The sequence below is a fragment of the Saimiri boliviensis genome, chromosome 11, assembly GCF_048565385.1.
Source record: "Saimiri boliviensis isolate mSaiBol1 chromosome 11, mSaiBol1.pri, whole genome shotgun sequence".
In the NCBI taxonomy this organism is placed as follows: domain Eukaryota; kingdom Metazoa; phylum Chordata; class Mammalia; order Primates; family Cebidae; genus Saimiri; species Saimiri boliviensis.
The window spans coordinates 14,301,290-14,314,750 of NC_133459.1; the positions used below are offsets into that span (position 1 = coordinate 14,301,290).

A 13,461-nucleotide genomic window follows, 5' to 3' on the forward strand; every position below is an offset into this window, starting at 1 on the left:
TATTTTTTGAAGGAAACATAATTTTCATTTTTTTTATTTTTTGGAGATGGGGTCTCTCTCTGTTACCCAGGCTAGAATACAGTAGCATGATCATAGCTCACTGCAGCCTCAAATTCCTGGCCTCAAGCAGTCCTCCTGCCTCAGCCTCTAGAGTAGCTGGGACTACAGGCATGTGCCACCACATCCAGCTAATTTTTAAAATTCTTTTCGAGAGAGGGGCCTTGCCATGTTGCCCAGGCTGGTCTCGAACTGTTGGCCTCAAGGGATCCTCTCACCTCAGCCTCCTGAGTAGCTGGGATTCCAGGCAAGAGCCACCACGCCCAGCCAGTTTTTAATATTTTTTTAGTGGAGAAAGGGGCCCATGAAGGCAAAAGTATTCAGTGACCAAGTCCAGTCTCAAGCCTTCTCAAAAGATCCAGATGACAACAATAATAGTAACAGCAAACATTTAGACAGTCCTTACCATATGCCAGGTTCTTCTTCCAACAGCCCTAGGAGGGAGGTAACTTTTTCTTTTCTTTCTTTTTTTTTTTTTTTTTTTTTTTTTGAGACAGGGTCTCTCTCAGTCACCAAGGCTGGAGTGCAATGTCATGATCTCAGCTCACTGAAATCTCCACCTCCCAAGTTCAAGCAATTTTCCCACCTCAGCCTCACGAGTAGCTGGGATTACAGGCACCCACCATCACACTTGGCTAATTTTTGTATTTTTAGTAGAGATGGGATTTCACTATGTTGGCCAGGCTGGTCTTGAACTACCAACCTCAGGTGATCTGCCCAAATGGGCCTCCCAAAGTGCTGGAATTAAAGGCGTGAGCCACTGCATCCAGCCCAGAGGTACCATTTTCACTCTCACTTTATAAACAAGGAAGCACAGAGAGGTTGAGTCACAACTGCAAGGTCACACAGCTAGGATGCCATAGTGCTGGGTTTTCCCTCCTTGATGGATATAGTCCAACCCTAAGCAAACCACTCAACACCCATCTTCAGCATCTGCAACAGATTAAGGGTGACCTCAGTTTTCCCCCGGGACAATTGTTTGGTGCTGCCTTACATAAAGGATCCTTCCTGTAGATGTCTCGAAACAAGCAAATTTCCCTACAGCCGAGCAGCCAGCAACCTCCCTCAAAAAAGCTCGGTTTCTCTGTGAACCTTCGAATAGCTAACAATACCGCTCTTCACCTGGCACCTCATTATCAATCCATATGTGGCTATTTCTATGTTTGTGTACTCGTTTGAATGTGTGGTCCATGGCTCTGCTTGGCTCTACACATAACTAAATGCTTTATATGTATGTCATCAGCGTATACATATCTGTGAACATGGAGAGGCATGTGTGTGTGTGCATGTGTCTGTGTGCGTGCGTGTGTGTGTGTCACCTGTCTGGGTATACCTGTGCACCCATGAGCACGTATACCCACCTGAGATGTATGCTAAGAAGTTGCCGTCTCTCCAGGTATAAATTGATGAGCTCCTACAAGGAGAAGCCCAGTTCATTCATTTTCCCAGGTTGATCAAAGGACATGAGAGAGAGAGAAACTGAGGCCCCGAGAGGTTGCTTGGGGGCTGGGGTCAGCCATTCCGTCACTGACTGAGATGGAAGCCAGGTGTCTTGCCTCCTGCTTTCAGACTCTGCTGATTTCCAAGACCTGCCACCTAGCTCAAGCCGGATCTCTGCTACGTTCTCCGTCTCCAGGCTAGAGTGACCCTTTCCAAGGCTTGGCAACCAACAGCCCTGAGTCTGAAGCAGACTGGGCAGTAGTCACTGATGCCCCTGCAGCCCACACGACCAGCCTCCAAAATGAAACAGAAAATCCCCACCGCCTGAAGTCCTCAGATGTCCCAGGACTGAGGCCATGAAGTCACCACGGCCGAATGGAGCCTAACGGAGCCAAACGGAGCATGTTCACATGCTTTGTCTATCTTTCTTTAAAAATCCATTTATTGATTTTTATATTTCCAAAGTAGCATAGGCTTGTTTTTAAAAAGAATTTAAGCTGCTTAAAAGTGTGTTTCAGTCAGAGGCCAGCCACAGCGACTCACACCTGTAATCCCAGCACTTTGGGAAGCCGAGACAGACAGATCACAAGGTCAGGAGTTCAAAACCAGCCTGGCCAACATGGTGAAACCCCATCTCTACTAAAAAAAAATTACAAAAATGACCGGGCATGGTGGCAAGCACCTGTAATTCCAGCTACTTGGGAGGCTGAGGCAGGAGAATTGCCTGAACTCAGGAGGCGGAGGTTGCAGTGAGCCAAGACTGCGCCACTGCACTCTAGCCTGGGCGTCAAAGCAAAATTCTGTCTCAAAAAAAAAAAAAAAATTAGCTGGGCATGGTGGCGGATGCCTATAATCCCAGCTACTCAGGAGGCTGAGGAAGGAGAATTGCTTGAACCCAGGGGTGAAGGTTGCAGTGAGCTGAGATCATGCCACTGCACTACAGCTTGGACTAAAAAGCAAAACTCCGTCTCAAAAAAAAAAAAGTGTAAATTAGAATTCACCTTCACCCCCAGGTAACTACCATGAATGGCAGGATGTGTAGTGTTCTGAACTCTTCTATCAGGAAAAAAAAAAAAAATTTTTTGAGACAGCGTCTCACTCCATCACCCAAGCTGGAGTGCAGTGGCTCAATCTCTGTTCACTGCAATCTCCGCCTCCCAGGCTCAAGCGATTCTCTTGCCTCAGCCTCCCAAGTAGCTGGGATTGCAGGGACGTGTCACCACACCTGGCTAATTTTTGTATTTATAGTAGAGATGGGGTTTGGTCAGGCTGGTCTTGAACTCCTGACCTTGTGATCCATCCACCTAAGCCTCCCAAAATGCTGGGAATATGGCGTGAGCCATCGTACCCGGCCTCAGGAAATAAATTCTAAAGTAGCTAGTGGGCCCAGCTCAGAAAACCGCCTTCAAGGGGAGCTTGGTACGAGTAGAAGTGAAAAGGAAGACAGAATCTAAACAGCCAGGCTGAAGCTAGGCCTTGAGGTGAATGGATCAAACCACACATTCTAAGAGATGCCCCGAATGCCAGAGGTTCTCATAGAACTTCTGTCACTCAGTGCTTTGGGCCCTCAGACCTGCCACTGACCTTGACAATCAAGTCATGGAATCATAGGACTGAAAGGGGCCTGAGAGTCCATCTGGTCCTATTGGCCCATTTTAGAGATGGGGAAACTGAGGGCCTACAACTAAGCTGACTCCAGGAAGGAATCTGGCCAACTAAGCACCTTCCAGGGTCTCCTGAGCCTCCGCCTCCAACCACAGCCCTGGGGGTAGGGGCCGGAGTACACCAAGCCCGGTAATTAGATGGATGAGACAGAAAAAGAGTCAGGAAGGGATCTAATAGCTCTAGAAAGGCAGAGAAGGAGCAGTGTGTCTCCACAGCTTGAGGCCCCAGGCTGCTGTTAGAGGCTCCAACTTCAAAATCTGGCTCTGCTGCTGCTCAGCCACCTGACCCTAGATGGTCTCTTACCCTCTGAGTCTCAGCTTCCTCACTTTTATTTTATTTTTGTAGAGACAAAGTCTTGTTCTGTCACCCGCGCTGGAATGCAGTGTGGCACAATCACGGCTCACTGCATCCTCGAACTCCTGGGCTCAAGAGATCCTCCTGCCTTGGCCTCAGGAGTAGCTGGGACTACAGGCATGCGCCGTTGTACCTGGTCCTTTCTCATCTCATCTCAGAGCAGATAATAGTGTCTATTTCATGTTGTTGGAAGAATTAAGTGAGATAATACAAGAAGACCTGAGTGAAATGCCTGACACATAGTAGGTGCCCAATAAATAACTAAAAAGAATAAGGTAGGGGCCGGATGCGATGGCTCACACCTGTAATCCTGGCACTTTGGGAGGCTGAGGCAGGCAGACTGCCTGAGCTCAGGAGTTTGAGACCACCCTGGGCAACATGGTGAAACCGTGTCTCTACTAAAATACAAAAAAATTGGTGGCATACATCTGTAGTCCCAGCTACTTGGGAGGCTGAGACAGGAGAATTGCTTGAACTCAGGAGGTAGAGCTTATAGTGAGCCAAGACTCCAGCCTAGGTGACAGAGCAGGACTCTGTCTCAAAAAATAAATAAAATTTAAAATATTAGGCTGGTATGGCTGTGTGTGGTGGCTCATGCCTGTAATCTTAGCACCTTGGGAGGCCTAGGCCTGCAGATCACAAGGTCAGGAGATCGAGGCCATCCTGGCTAACATGGTGAAACCCTGTCTCTCCTAGAAATACAAGAAATTAGCCAAGCGTGGTAGCATATGCCTGTAGTCCCAGCTACTCAGGAGGCTGAGGTAGAAGAATCGCTTGAACCCAGCAGGCAGAGGTTGCAGCGAGCTAAGATCATGCCACTGCACTCCAGCCTGGGCGACAGAGCAAGACTCTGTGTCAAAACAAAACAAAACAAACAAACAACAACAACAAAAAAAAAACATTAGCCTGGCATGGAGGCAGGCACCTGTCATCCCAGCTACCCCGGGGGGGCTAAGGCACAAAAATCACTTGAGCCCGGGAGGTGGAGGTTGCAGATTGCTGAGACCGCGCCTCTGCACTTCAGCCTGGGTTACAGAGCAAGACTCCATCTCCACTAAATAAAGTAAAGTATAAGGGAGGGAGAGAGCACGAACACACACCCCAAGCAGAGTCGGGTGGGGAGTGCCAAAAAGCACCGCACCTCAGAATTTTCTGTCTCAGGATATTTGGAAAATCCATACTTCCAAGAAAGCCCCGTCTCCTGCCCAAATTAAACAGTAACCACCCGAGGTCAGGGAAAGGGCCTTATCAGCGCACATTTCTCTCTCCAAGGGGCGGTTCGGCCTTGACCAGGTGGACTCGCCCCGCTCCTGTCTATAAGTGTGCTCCCAGCCCACCCCGACAGCCAGTCGGTCCTGAGCACCCACACCATGCTGGGCGTCACCGTGGTCGCCGCACTCTTGGCCTGCGGTAAGTGGTGGGGTGGGGCTGCCGCCGGCAGGCTGTGAACCCGGGCTGGCCTCCAGGGCGAGGACAGGATGGGACGGGGGCCTCTGCTCTCCAGGAAAGGCGCCTTAGGGTCCCCTGTGGGTTCAGATGCTACCAACCAGCTGTGTGCCAGACGAGCCACAGCCTGCCTGGTACCTGTTTCCACATCTACAAAACAGGGAAGGTGATCCAGCCTGTCCCTAGTTAGAAATGAGGCGTGGAAACACCACGCAAGGGGTGGAGACACGAGATGCCCATCCTGGGGTCACCCCAGGGACCGTTGGGATTCGCCTTTCCCAGCACTCTCTCCCCCTTGGGGATTCTCCATTCCATCATTTTGGTGGCATTTTCCCAGATTAGGAGGCCAGGGACTCGGTTTAAATGCCACTTCTTTTCTGCGGGACCCGGAAAAGTCAGGTCACCGCTCTAAATCTCACTGGCTTTTTTGGCAAAGACGAGCACTTAATTAAGAGTCTTTCCAGCTAACAGCAACGACGGCAGTAACAACAGCAGCTCCTGCTTCCTGTGTGTTTAGTGTGTGCCGGGCGCTGCGCTAGGCCCCTTACATGTAGGAGCCAACTTCACCCACAAAACCACCTTGAGAGGTAGGGCGTATTGCCGGGCGCGGTGGCTCACGCCTGTAATCCCAGCACTTTGGGAGGACCCGGCAGGCGGATGGCTTGAGATCAGGAGTTTGAGATCAGCCTGGGCGACATGGTGAAACCCCGTCTCTATTAAAAATACCAAAGTTATCCAGGCATGGTGGTGGGCACCCGTAATCGCAGCTATTCGGGAGGCTAAGGCAGGAGAATCGCTTGAACCCAGGAGGCGGGGGTTGCAGTAAGCCGAGATGGGGCCATTGAACTCCAGCCTGGGTGACAAGAGTGAAATTCCATCTCAAAAAAAAAAAAAAAAAAAAAAAAAAAAAACGTAGAGTCTATTAATAGCCCCATTTTACAGATGAGGACATCGAGGTTCACTGCGACTCAGTATCTTGCCTGACATCACGTGGCGGGTTAGTGGAAGAGGCAGAATTTGAGTCCACATCTGACTTGCAGAATGCCACAAGTTCTCGACCACCCCTCACAGCTTCCCAGCTATCACAGTGGATTTAACGCTCTCTCTCTCACACACACACCACGATGCAGGGGCCTAGAAAGCAACAGAAGAACACAGGTGTACCAGGCACTCACACACACGCCACGCACCACACACACTTTTTTTTTTTTTTTTTTTTTTTTTGAGATGGAGTTTTGCTCTTGTCGCCCAGGCACGATCTCGGCTCACGGCAACCTCTGCTTCCCAGGCTCAAGCGATTCTCCTGCCTTAGCCTCCCAAATGGCTGGGATTACAGGTGTGCACCACCATGCCCGGCTAATTTTTGTATTTTTAGTAAAGACAGGGTTTCGTCATGTTGGTCAGGCTGGTCTCAAACTCCTGATCTCAAGTCATCCGCTCACTTGGGCCTCCCAAAGTGCTGGGATTACAGGTGTGAGCCAGCGCGCCCGGTCAAACACTTTCTTTTCTATGTGTTGTCTAATTCAGTTCTCAGGACAAACTCACCAGGTTAGTGTGATTCTTCCCATTTCACAGAAACGGAAGACAAAGCCTGGAGACCTGGGTGGCTTCCGCAAGTCACACAGTAAAACACAAACCCCGTGTCTGCCCCGCCCCAAGTCTGTCCTCCTTCCATCTGCCCACCGTCCCACCCCTTTCCCCGTGGTCAGCCGGCCCCACTCACCGGCTCTCCTGGCCTCCTGTCTCCTCAGCCTCCAGCTGCGGGGTGCCCAGCTTCCTGCCCAACCTATCCGCCCGCGTGGTCGGAGGAGAGAATGCCCGGCCTCACAGCTGGCCCTGGCAGGTAAGCCTGTGCGGGGCTGGGAGGTAGAGATAGAGAGGGTGATGGGGTGAGGGTCCCACGGACCCACAGGCTGACACACAGCGCTCCCCACCCTCCTGCAGATCTCCCTCCAGTACCTCAAGGACGACACGTGGAGGCACACGTGCGGCGGGACCTTGATTGCCAGCAACTTTGTCCTCACGGCCGCCCACTGCATCAGGTGTGCAGGGATGACACCCTGAGACCCGGCCGTCATCCAGGGGTGGGAGCCTGATACTCTGCTTTTACTGAGCAGCTTCTCCACACTCCAGGCACTGGGCTACATAAGCTACTCTCACACGCAGTAACTCAGATGTGCATTTATTCAGTCAAACATTTATTGTGCATCTACTATGTGCCAGGAAACAGCAGTGAAAACAAAGTCTGTGCTCTCGGGAAACATATTCTTCTGGCAGGCAGAGCAGCAGACAATTAAACAAATAAATATATAACATCTCAGGTGATAAAAAAAAATAAGGTCTTGGCCAGGTGCGGTGGCTGACGCCCGTAATGCTAGCATCGTGGGAAGCCGAGGCGGGAGGATCACCTGAGGTCAGGAGTTCAAGACCAACCTGGCCAACATAGTGAAACCCTGTCTCTACTAAAAATACAAAAATTAGCCAGGTGTGATGGCAGACTCTTATAATCCCAGCTACTAGGGAGGCTGAGGTAGGAGAATAGCTCAAACCCAGGAGATGGAGGTTGCAGTGAGCCGAGATTATGCCATTGCACTCCAGCCTGGGCAACAGAGCGAGACTCCATCTCAAAAAAGTAAAAAATACAAAAATAAGTTCGGAAGAGGACAAACGGAATGAGGGGTTCTATTTTAAACGGGATGGCTGGGGAAGAGCTGAAAGGGGGATATTTGGGCAAAGGCCTGAAGGAAATGAGGGAGGAAATGATGGATCTAGGGGAAGGGTGTTCCAGGCAGCGGGAACAGCCATGCAAAGGCTTGGGGAAGAGACCTGTCGGCGTGGTTGAGAAATAATGAGGAAGCCGCTATGGCAGGGGCAGCGTGTGCTGGAGGAGAGCAGGAGGAGGTGAGCTAGGGAGAAACGCGGGCCGCACTGTGCAGGTCAGGGGCAGGACTCGGGCTTCGACCCTGAGTAACATGGAGCTGCTGGAAGGGTGTCTGAGCAAAGGAGAGTTGTGGGCTGACGGATTTTTCTATATTCCATAAAAATATTTTTAATACATTTTATAAAATGCATGCTTAGAATAGATTTCATTCTGTATGTTTCATGTATACTTTTTTTTTTTTTTTTTTTTTTTTGTAGAGACAGGGTCTCGTTCTATAGCCCAGGCCGGAATGCAATGGTGCCATCGTGGCTCACTGTAGCCTCGATCTCCTGAGCTCAAGCGATCCTCCCACCTCAGCCTCCTGAGTGGCTGGGACTGTAAGCGCAGGCCCTCACACATTCCCAGCGAATGTTTCTTCTTCTTCTTCTTCATTTTTTAAACAAACTTGGAAGTCCAAACCTCACCATAACGTTTCCATTTTTTGTAGAGATGGGGTTCGGCCGTGTGCCCCAGGCTGCTCTCAAACTCCTGTCCTCAAGCGGTCCTCCCATCTCGGCTTCCCGAGGTGCTGGGATGACAGGAGTGAGCCACCGCGCCTGGCCTGAGATATCTTGTAACTCACGCTGCTGAATTCAGAACAGACGGGAGTTGGCCAGCGCGCACGTGAGAGGCAGTTAGGCGGATGCCACAAACCTGTAGGCAAGAGCGGTGGGAGCATGGATGAGTTTATTCTCACAGCCGCCCTGGGACGAAGTTCCAGGACTGTCTCCCTCTTACAGATGAGGGAACTGAGGCAGAAGGCTACACAGCCAGGAGCGGAAAGGCCACAACATGAACCCAAGCCCCTTGACCCCAAGTCCTGGACCCTTTCCCCTCACCCTGGGAAAAGACAGTGGGGACACTCCTTTCCCCCCACATGAGTCCCACGAAAGCCCTGAGCTTCCTCGCTGTCCCAAGGGCTGGCAGGACCAGGCGGCCATCCTGACCTGGTCCCCTTCCTTCACCCAGCAACACCCGGACCTACCGTGTGGGCCTGGGAAAGAACAATCTGGAGGTGGAAGATGAGGAAGGATCCCTGTTTGTGGGTGTGGACACCATCCACGTCCACGAGAAATGGAACTCCTTCCTGGTGCGGTGAGTAACGAACTGCCCATCCCACAGCCGCTGGGGGCAGTACGGAAATGGGGGTCCCTGAGACGGAGCCACAGAGCCTGTCCCACCCGTACCTGTGTTATTTGTAACGTTTCAATGCCGCCAAAAAAATAGCACTTGAAGATAAAGTGTCTCAGCAAGGCGGTTTACTTCTATAGAAGGGTGCAGCTCAAGGATGAAGCCATGGTGGCTGCACACCTGGACAAGGAGGGGAAGGGGCACTTACGCCTGACAGGGGACGCCCCTACTGCTGCGTCGCTCCCCTATTGGCCAGGGTTAGACCGCACAAGCTAGACTAATCCCGATTGGCTCTTTTAAAGAAAGCAGGGGTCCAAGCTGGAGTGGCAGGTGGGTGGTTTGGTAGGAAGGACAGTTACGGGCGGGTCAGAGAAGGCAGCCAGGGGTGACTCAGGTCAAAGAAAGGAACCAGAGCAGGTGACTGGAGAAACAGATGTGAACTACCGATTAGAACCGGAGGAGAAGGTTGTTTACTGGACTACAAGGAAGTGAAATTTTAAAATAGAGAATTAAAGAATGAGAGAGCTGAACATACTGACATACGGATTCTTTGAAGAGAAACTGGGGTTCACGACATCTGACACCTGACACCCATCCTCACCCTGGACAGCCGGCAAATGACTCTCTTACACAAAACGGCAAAATGCTAGGTGGAGACAAATACACCCCTTATCCCCTTCATGGGCCAAGGCTCCCAGGAAGGTCCACAAGGAAGGCTCCCCCCAGTGTCTCTCCAGAGGCTAGGCCTACTGTATGCCCACATTGCAATAGACACTTTATATGCCATCTGTTATATAATCCTCACAACAGCCCTGGACAAAGAACCAAGGCTCAGAGAGGTTAAGAAATGTGTCCAGAGTCACACAGCCCACTTTGTGGCAGAACTAAGAATCAAACCAGGTCGGTCCCGGGCGGCCAGCTTTTACTCCTGTAACACGAAAATATTAAAACTGGCATCTGCAAGTGCCACCTTTGGGGATTAGAATTCTCAACTTGCTATAGCCTCTTTCTGACTAAAGCACAGCCAGCAATGGTTTGGAACACTTGCCCCCATCTCCCTCTGTCAGCCGTTCCCCGAGGTGATAACATGAGAGGCAGCTATGTCAACAGGGCAAGCGACCATGCTGGATGGTGAATCATCTGTCCTGGTATCCCCAGAGGCCAAGAAGAAGCTGGCAGTCAGGATGTTTGTGAAGGACTCCTGAGCCCCCTTGACCTGACTCCCAACTCACAGCCCGAGCTGCCTAGCCTGGGCTTGTGGGGCCAGGACCCTCCTGCTCCTCACCTTCTCCACTTTGAATTCCAGCAACGACATTGCCCTCATCAAGCTTGCAGAGCACGTGGAGCTGAGTGACACCATCCAGGTGGCCTGCCTGCCAGAGAAGGACTCCCTGCTCCCCCAGGACTACCCCTGCTATGTCACTGGCTGGGGTCGCCTCTGGAGTGAGTATTGTCCCTGGCAAATTCCGAGAGCCTTCCTGAAGGAAGCAGCATGCCACCCACATTTGCCCACCGCTTTCCCTTTTGCCTTCACATTTTCACGTCTTTGTAAACCCTGTAACAATAACAGCTAATATTTATTAAGCACATACCATGTGACAGACACGCTAACAAGTGTCTCTGAGAGAGGTGGTAAAGCTTAGATGAATTAGAATTCACCGAGTGCTCAGAACAGTACTTGGCACGTAGTATCGCATAAATAAACTAAAATAAACCGTTTGTGGGTGGGGGGGTGACATCTATGGTATACCATATGCCCAAATAGATCCCAGCTGAATTAGAAGTTAAATGCAATAATGAAACTATGGGAGACGGGAGAAAATGCAGATCACTACTTAGAAAATCCTAGGGCAGAGACCAAGTGTGGTGGCTCACGCCTGTAATGTTGGCATTTTAGGAAGCCAAGGAGGAAAGATCTCTTGAGGCCAGGAGTTCAAGACCAGCCTGAGCAACAGAGTGAGACCCTGCCTCTACAAAAAAAAAAAAAAAAAAAAAAAAAAAATTCTTTAAATAGCGGTATATGGTGGTGTGTGCCTGTAGTCCCAAACCACTCAGGAGGCTGAGGCGAGAGGATCTCTTGAGGGGTTTGAGGCTGCCATGAGCTATGATCTTGCCAGTGCACTCCAGCCTGAGCAACAGAGTGAGACCTTGTATCCAAAAAAAAGAAGGAAAGAAAACAAGAAAATCTTGGGGTGAGAAAGGGTTTTTAATGTGTGACAGCAAAGGCAGAGACCTGCAGGGAATGATGCCAATGAACTCCCAGAATCCACTTTAAAGACAACTCAGCTCAATGGCCATTCCCCCAAGGGCTCTCAGTAGCCTGCTCCCAGTCCTCTGGGATCTTGGCTGGCCTCTTGATGAAGGGCAGGTTTGTGGTGCTCACAGCACCTCAGCCGGCACTCCCGTGGGTCTTGTCCCAGGCCTCTGCTCCCCGAAGGCCTGGGTAGGGGCTGGGCTGCCCGGCCGCCTCCCTGCTCACTGCCCACTCTCTCCCCAGCCAACGGCCCCATTGCTGATGAGCTACAGCAGGGCCTGCAGCCAGTGGTGGATCACGCCACGTGCTCCAGGAGTGACTGGTGGGGCTTCAGGGTGAAGGACACCATGGTGTGCGCCGGGGGCGACGGCGTCATCTCAGCCTGCAATGTGAGTGGCTCGGTTCTGCGCTTTGTCCCTACTCCCGGTAGCCAAGTGGACATGGGCAAAGGGGGTGCAATGGGCCAAACCCTTCCCCAGGAGGAGACTGAGCAAGCCCTGGCTGGGCCCAGCAGGCTCAGGGGAAGCCTATCACCCCCCAGCACTGTGATGAGAGCATGAACATTGAGCTTGAGTGTCTGAGTTCAAGCCTCAGTCCTACCATTTATGAGCTGTGTAACCTTGGGAAGGCCATTGAACCTCTGACCTCAGTTTTTCCATCTGTAAAATGGAATTCTAGTAACTACTTCACAGGGTTAGGACTCCATGAGTCTAAAGGACACAGAAGAGGCGTCACTGAAGTCGCTACACATGTTCCTCCATGCCATTTACTCCACCAGTCCAGGGAGACCAGAACCATAAAACATCTAAGATAATCAGGGAATGTCCTGTTTTCAAACACATGACCCTCTCCCCATTCTCACCCTCCTTCCTCGCCTTCCCAGGCCTCCAGCACAGATCCTCACTGCTCTGGGTAGCTCACAGAGTCTTAGACAAGGTGACCTGAGCAGCTAGGGAAACTGAGCCATGGAGAAGAATAACATCATCCCAAGATCACACAGCAAACCGAGAGCTAGTCGGACACCCCAGGGCCTCCCAGAATGAGGCCAAAGCAGCCCCAAACACATTTCCTCTGCCTCCCTCACCTTGGGCAGCCTCAGTCCAAAACTGTCTACTGAGGCTGAGAAAGCCAACCCGATCCCCCACCCACCCAGCCCGGCTTCCCAAGCTGCCTCTCGGGGGCCTAGTGAAGGATTGATGCCCTCCCGGTCTGCTGCAGGGGGACTCGGGTGGCCCACTGAACTGCCAGTTGGAGAACAGCTCCTGGGAGGTGTTTGGCATCGTCAGCTTTGGCTCTGGGCTGGGCTGCAACACCGTCAAGAAGCCTGTAGTCTACACCCGGGTGTCCGCCTACATCGACTGGATTCACGAGGTGGGTACTGCCTCCACAGCTGTCTCCCCTGTCAGCCCCTCGCCCTCACTCACCCACTCCCTCATTCATTCATTCATGCATTTATTCACCCATTCAGTGATTCATCCATACACTTTTTCAACATTCACTCTCTTTCAAGAAATATTGATTGAGTGCTTACAGCAGCAGGCCTCGAGTTGAATGTCAATAAGGAAACGGTCATCAATTCCTCTCTCCATTCATCCACTGCCTTCAGCAAATACTCACATCCTCACCAAATTCCACACCGGTCTCCCCGCAGAACTGACCCCCCGAGGGTATAGCCCAGCAGAGGAGGAGGATGGTGGGGATGGCCACTTATCACCTTGAGGGTGGGGAAACAGAGGGGCACCCTTAGCTGGGGGCATCGCCGCTGGGAAGAGCATGTGTTCCAAGCCCCATTTGCACAGTGGTCTGAAATGCCAAAGGGCTCAGACCCCTTGGACAGGGACAAGGCTGGCATGTTAAGGCCGGGGATTCCCCCACAGACCCACCCTTTGGGCGGAGCCTTGTACTGCCTCTGAAGGTGGCACAGCCCTGAGTCCCTCACACTGTTCTCTGCTCCTCCAGAAAATGCAGCTGTGATTTGTCGCTGGGAACAGCGGCAGCGAGTGCCTGCAACAGCAATAAACCTCCTTTCCCGTGAGCCGCCTGGTCCTTGATTTGCGTCTGTTGCTTCCAGGCTCTGGTGCTGCCCCTTTCCACACTGTGGAGCCAAAGAGACGCTCGCCCAGCCAGTTTCCCCCACCCCAATCAGACAGGTGGGGAAACAGAGGCCCAGGGAGAGGGCCTAGGAAGGAGCTTC

At 51.7% G+C, this 13,461-nt stretch overlaps 1 protein-coding gene across 1 annotated transcript; it reads left to right on the forward strand.

The window, feature by feature from the left end:
* Positions 1-4,639: 4,639 nt before the first annotated feature.
* Positions 4,640-12,818, forward strand: CTRC (chymotrypsin C). Its single transcript, XM_003934981.4, has 7 exons — positions 4,640-4,926; positions 6,714-6,805; positions 6,907-7,004; positions 8,852-8,977; positions 10,320-10,456; positions 11,511-11,656; positions 12,486-12,818. The coding sequence occupies exons 1-7, from the start codon at positions 4,887-4,889 to the stop codon at positions 12,816-12,818; spliced, it is 972 nt and encodes a 323-aa protein (XP_003935030.3). The 5' UTR covers positions 4,640-4,886.
* The last annotated feature ends 643 nt before the right edge of the window (positions 12,819-13,461 follow it).

Bases quoted from the DNA above. Each gene is read 5' to 3' on its own strand.
- CTRC (XM_003934981.4), top strand. From the start codon at position 4,887: ATGCTGGGCGTCACCGTGGTCGCCGCACTCTTGGCCTGCG. The intron at 7,005-8,851 runs GTGTGCAGGGAT...TCCTTCACCCAG, and splicing joins ACGGCCGCCCACTGCATCAG to CAACACCCGGACCTACCGTG. The intron at 11,657-12,485 runs GTGAGTGGCTCG...GGTCTGCTGCAG, and splicing joins GCGTCATCTCAGCCTGCAAT to GGGGACTCGGGTGGCCCACT.